Below are 6099 nucleotides of genomic sequence, written 5' to 3' on the forward strand. Positions count from 1 at the left end.
CTCTCCAGAAAAGTCCACTGCTCATGTTTAAACTTTCATCATTCTTTATTTACAATGATGCCCAAAGATGATATCCACTAAAACCAGTGGAACCTCTGGAACATAGGCAGCTAGTCCACTGACCGATTAAAATTTCCAAGATGAACTAAGCATGGTGGCACATACCTATAATCCCCACAGTCTGGGAAGCTGAGAAATAAGGAATGCAATTTTGAGCCTAGCCTGAGCAATTTAGACTCTTAGCGGACCCTGTCTCAAATACAAAACAAAACAAAACAACAAAACAAAACAACAAAAAACCAAAACTGTGACTGTAGCTCAGTACTGCATTTAAAGTCTAGTACTGTGAAAAAAATTTATGAAATTCAAAGGTCCATGTTCATAAATAAACTCTTACCCATGTATGTATTATCTTTGCTTTTGTGCTACAGTGGCATATTTGAATAGTTGTGACAAAGTTGTGACAAAGACTACTTGGCCTGTGGGTTTAAAACGTTTAATCTCTGGCCCTCTACAGATATTTGCTAAGTTTTAAGTCTTTATGAGCAAGAAGGGCCACATTTGTGTGGCCCCTCAACTTTGGACTTCTCAGCCAATAAGCTGAATAAACCTTTATTCATAAATTTCCTAGTCTGTAGTGTTCAATTACAGCAACAGAAAACGGGCCAGAACAGATGGCTGTTAAGAATTTCATTGAAAGTAAGGTGTGGTTGGGGGCTGGGGACTTAGCTCAGCGGCAAAGCGCCTGCCTGGCAAGCGCAAGGTCGTGAGTTCGGTTCCTGGTGCCGGAGAAAAACCAAAAAAAAAGAAAGTAAGGTGTGGTAGTGCATCCTTGTAGTTCCAGAACTTGGAAAGGTTGAAGAAGGAGGATTGTGAGGTTGAGCCCAGCCTGGGCAACTTTAGTGACCCTGTCTTGAAATTTAAAACATTTTTAAAAGGGCTAGGGACTGTAGCTCAGTGCAATGGCCTTGGGTTCAATTCCCAGTGCAAAAGAAAAAAAAAAAAATCGCCAAGCCACTTTATTAGATGAGATGTAGCACCCTGAGACAGATGACAGATGACTAGGGAATGGAAAAATATGCAGGAGCTGGGGATTTAGCTTAGCGGTACAGAGCCTGCCTGGCAAGTGCAAGGTCGTGAGTTCGATTCCCGGTACTGGAAAAAAAACAAAACAAAAAAACAAAAGCAAACAAAAAAAATATGCAGAAATTTTCCAGGTCTTGCTCTTGCTGGAGAGGGAGTGAAGAGTTAGAAGATACACTGGAAAAGTTATTTTTTTTTTTTTTTGGAAAAGTTCTTGATGACATGATCAGGTCTCTTTTTTTTCTTTTTGCCATGCTGGGGATGGAACCCAAGGCCTTATGCATGCAAGATAAGTGCTCTACCGTTGAGTTGTATGCTCCAGCCAAAGGGTTTCTAAATTTGGCCTAAGGACCAAACACATGAAGACTCTGCATGGAGGATCCCCTCCACTAACTCCTTGAAAACATCTATGAAGGAGACAATTTGATTGAAAAACTTCACATTTTATTTTATGGAATATGCTCATCTGCAGAGTTGAAGACATGGAGGAAGATACAAGCTGTCCTGATACAGACTGGACAAAAAGCCCCCCACCCATGCCCTGTAAAACGAGCACTTTCAATGACTGGCTCAGCAATTTCTACACAAGACATTTCATTCATCAGAGCTAAAGATGCTTAACAACACCGGCAACTTTAAAAATCTTGCAGAAAAGGTTTATATAAGTTGATTTTTACTAAATTGGTGTAGTGTACATTTAAAATTATATATTCGCAAAAACAAGTTAAGAGAAAGAGAAAATGCACTGCTGTATTTTTGCTCACCACTTAAATTCAGGTCTTTCCCTACAGAATACAAAGAAGACATCCATGAGGTCATTCCGCTGCTGTTAAGTTAGAAAGTACTAGATGTTATAAATAGTCTCCTTTGAAAGAGAATGCACTTATTTTTTTGTTAGTAGCACACTTAGTGTATAACCAACCTAATATTAGAAAAGCTACTTATTTGAAGGCACAGTTTGTTTCCAGCTACACCGTAGAAATAGAAATCTGTCTTGTGGATTTCATCTGGTAATAAAGATGATTTTTTCTTTAAACCCAGAGCCTTTGTACTGAGCTATATCCCTAGCCCTTTTTACTATTATTATTTTTTACTTTTAGAGAGGGCCTTGCTAAGCTGTTAATTTGCCCTGGCTGAGCTAGCTCAAACTTGGAATTGATCCTCTTGCCTCAGCCTCCCAGACTGCTAGAATTATAGGTGTGGCAACTTATTATTATTATTCTTATTTTTGAGACAGGGTCTTACTATATAGTGCAGGCTAACCTTGAACTCACTTATATAGCTCAGGCTGGCCTTGAACTCATGGTTATCCTCCTGCCTTAGCCTCCTGAGTAGTGGGATTGATTTATCATTAAAATTAGTCTCTTTTACCATCTTCAAAATACCTTAATTTATTTTTAAAAAAGACCAGGGCTTTGTGGCTTCAATGATTTTGATGGAGGTACTGAACTTAATTTTATTCCAGAAGTCAATTGCAATGAATGCTTATAGATGATTCCTTTTATAAAATGAAAAGAGACAACAAGCTGAGCTAGCTAAAATGGTATCTGGGCTTTTCTGTTTTTCTTTAGCCAAATCTTTCATACAAGGTCAGCATTATTTGTGCAGTTCCAGTCCTAAAACTGGGTGGGAGGGAACCAAGTGATGATTCAAATTTCACCCTGAAGTAATACAGAACAGTGAGTGGGAGTCCTGACGGTGCTGCAGGCCCCAGCACCTGACACTGTCATACTGAAGCCTGGCAGTGGTGGGGGTAGGGCTTAGTAGAGAAAGGCCACTGCTTGTCCACATCTGTGTGATACTTCCACTCCCAAAATCTCCACAGGGTGTCCTGTTGATCGGGCAGGTGGCCTTGGGCCAGTGGAGAACCTGTTCTCAGCCATAGATGGAGAACACCAGATGAAAGTATGTGGGCAGGAAGGTTTGCCCAGTTCCCTGTACATTTCCAGGTGTCACTCTGAAGCCCTCTTACTAAATGCATGCCAGTGACAGAGGGCAGGAGAGCAAAAGGTGACATCTGTTAACAAAAGAGCAAAGAATGTGACATCGCTCTTCCAGATCCAACAGTGATCCTTTTGCAGGGAGAGGAGAGAAGCACAGTGTGCTTAGTGTTTGTGTATGTGCGCGATATCTCCTGTACAAAAATATGGGAAGGACCCCCCACCACTGGTCCCATAACACTGAACTCGTAAGGCCTAGAAATGAGAAATATAGCCAACAGGGAAATGGATGCAAGACTGAAATTCTTCCTGTACCTCTGCATGTAGTCATGAAAATATACATCTTAGTCCAGCATGGCAGTCAAAGGCCTAAGATATTCAGGGCTGGACTACTGTGCTCAGAACAAACTCAACATTCTGCTGAATTTCGGGAGCTGCCATCCCTAAGACAAAGTGGACTCACATTTCTTCATCACAACAAAAATCTCTTAAGACCTATTCTGTTATAATCTTTGCAAACACATGTTAAAATAATAAATGAAATTTCTTGGCAGTTTAAAAAGAGCTTTCAAATATTGTCATTATAACAGAGTGGAGCTACTTCTCTATCTTTAGAGTTGTCTGACTTTTTTTTCTGTGCTTTTTATATTGATATCTAACTTGTCCACTTTGGTTGTCAGCCGGTCAAGAATGTCGTCTTGCTCCTCAATTTCTGTCTGCATCCCCAGAGCTATGTCCTTCAGACGGCCTATTCCCATGGACAGTTCATCTGTGAGAGAAGGAGATGACATGCAGGTCTGAGCAAACTCAGTAATGGCACTTGGAAATACTTCTTAGTCCCTCCTACATATTTAGTTACATCTGGATTATTGAGTTTTTCCTAAAACAGCTAAGCTCCAGGGCTTTGGTTACATTTTTCTAAAATATGTGGAAGTGAGATGTTTACTCAAGAAAAAGTATGTAGCCAGGAATAGTAGTGCGTGGCTATTGTCCCAGCACTCTGGGAGGCTGAGGCAGGAGGATCACAAGTTTGAGCCCAGCCTGGGCAATTTAGTGATTGATTGATTTATTGAAGTATTTATTTATTGGCATCAGGAATTGAACTCAGGACCCTTGTGCTTGCCAGGCAGGTGCTTATGCCACTGAGCTATCTCCCCCGCCCAACTTAGTGATTTAGCAAGACCCTCTCTCTGAATAAAAAGGGCTGGGGATGTACCTCATTGTGAAGGCTTCAATCTCCAGGACCAAGGGGGTAAAAAAATAGTATGTGCTTAATGTAGGAAACACTGTTGCCCACCTACTCCAAGATAACCACGGTTATAACCAGTGTTTGTCTTTTCAATTTTTCCCATGGTGGTAGTGACAGAACCCAGGGCCTCAGGCATGGAAGACAAGTTGCCACTGTACCACTGAGCTATATCCTCAGCCATTTGCAGTATTTTAAAAAAATGCATATATACCTACAAAATTTTCAGGTGCTTTTGGGCCATACAGTACAGTGGTGGTGAACCTAAGACATGCAGGCTGCAATGGGCACACAGATACCTCTCTGTCAGCACATGAGCCAAGTTATCCTAGCAGCCGAGCATTGGGTAACAGCTGTTATAAGCTAAAGCCTCAGTACCGAGGTTTAACTGCAGTGTTGGCAGTTTGCAATAAAAAAGTGGGTTTTAGTTTGCAGTTTGGGTACTTGGTCTCTACAAGGTTTGCCATCACTGATCTAGTAGGTTGTTATACATTTCAAGGTTAGTTAGTACCCAAGGAAAAGAAGAACAGAACAGCCTGAAGAACATTCTGTTCCCGTACCTCATGGGGAAGATATAGAAGAGGTACACTGGTCACTGTCTTGTCCAGGTTGGTCTGGAACTCCTGGGCTCAAGCAATCCTTTGGCCTCAGTCTCCTCTGCAGTTGGGATTACAGACATGTGACACCATGCCTGTCATGCTAGCCTGTTCTTTGGGAGCAAAAAATCCACAGAGTGGATAGAACTGAGCAGTGCCTACTTTCCTTCCTTCCATCTCAAGCTCCAGGTGGATCTGGCACAGAACCGGAGCAGCAAACATGGGGAATCCCCATTTGGAAACGTATCTGAGAGATAGCCCTGTCTAGCTGGAGCCCCTGCACCTTCTGCTCCAGCCTCAGGCTCCTCAGAAGATGCATCCCAGTCCACTTTGCAGGTGGTAAGAAAAGAGGTGACTCTGTCCCTGCCCTGTTACGTGGGGTACTCTGCCAGAAAACAGTGAACTATAGATATTTTTATAGGACTCAAATACTGTGAAAACCCTTTGTTATTAAATACGTATTTTCCAAAATTGTTTTACTCATTGCTACCACTTTCCAGGTTCATGAACACATAGATGCTGAGTTACCAGTTGGCTTGCAATTCTCTGAACCACACTGGCCTGTTTCTTTTGCTTATTTTGTGGGCAGGAAGACAACAGTGGTCTAGGTACACAGGCCCCTATATTCCAAGGTCCCCAGGTCAAAGAACCAAGTGCTAAGGGTTCTGATTGGGCAGAGCCCTGGGTAACTGGAACGCACAACTTCTGGCAAGGGCTCAACTCTCTCTGTCTTTTGGTGGTGGTAGCACTTGGGATTGAAAGACGGGCCTTTGCACTGAGCTACCTCCCCAGTCATTTTTTAATTTGTATTTTGACACAGGGTCTTGTTAAGTCACTAAGGTGCCCAGTCTGGGCTTGAACTTGTGATACTGCTGACTCAGCTTCACAGAGGGCCGGGATTATAGGCGTGTGCCACCCACCTTCAGAAGTTTGACTCTTGCAATAGATTACACCACTGTTGTCAAAATTCAGGTTTAAACATGATGAGCAAGTAGTCTAGTTCCAAAGGAGAAAAGTATAATACAGGATGAAGCATGGAGGATCCAGGTCAATTCCACAGGGTCTGAGTTCAAATTCTGTCCCTGTTTTTTGAGGCATGTTCTGGCCTGCTCAGGACTCACCCACAGCTGAGATGAGCAGAGGAAGATGTCCAGGAGCAGATTGACGGTAACTAGCCACTCTGACGGTAGAATCCTTCTGACTTATTGCTTCCCTCTTTAGGCTTTTCCAGCCT

The 6099-nt window shown here is 42.4% G+C and overlaps 1 protein-coding gene across 1 annotated transcript in view; it reads right to left on the reverse strand.

Annotated features, from left to right (window-relative positions):
* Positions 1-3194: 3194 nt before the first annotated feature.
* Snap29 (synaptosomal-associated protein, 29kDa) overlaps positions 3195-6099 on the reverse strand; it is a 27402-nt gene continuing 24497 nt past the window's right edge. Inside the window, exon 5 of the mRNA XM_005391838.2 lies at positions 3195-3792. Within this exon, the coding sequence (XP_005391895.1) occupies positions 3635-3792 (158 nt within the window). The 3' untranslated portion in view covers positions 3195-3634. The remainder of the gene's footprint in view (positions 3793-6099) is intronic.

The sequence above is a fragment of the Chinchilla lanigera genome, unplaced genomic scaffold (genome assembly GCF_000276665.1).
Source record: "Chinchilla lanigera isolate Chin_1 unplaced genomic scaffold, ChiLan1.0 scaffold00041, whole genome shotgun sequence".
Lineage (NCBI taxonomy): Eukaryota > Metazoa > Chordata > Mammalia > Rodentia > Chinchillidae > Chinchilla > Chinchilla lanigera.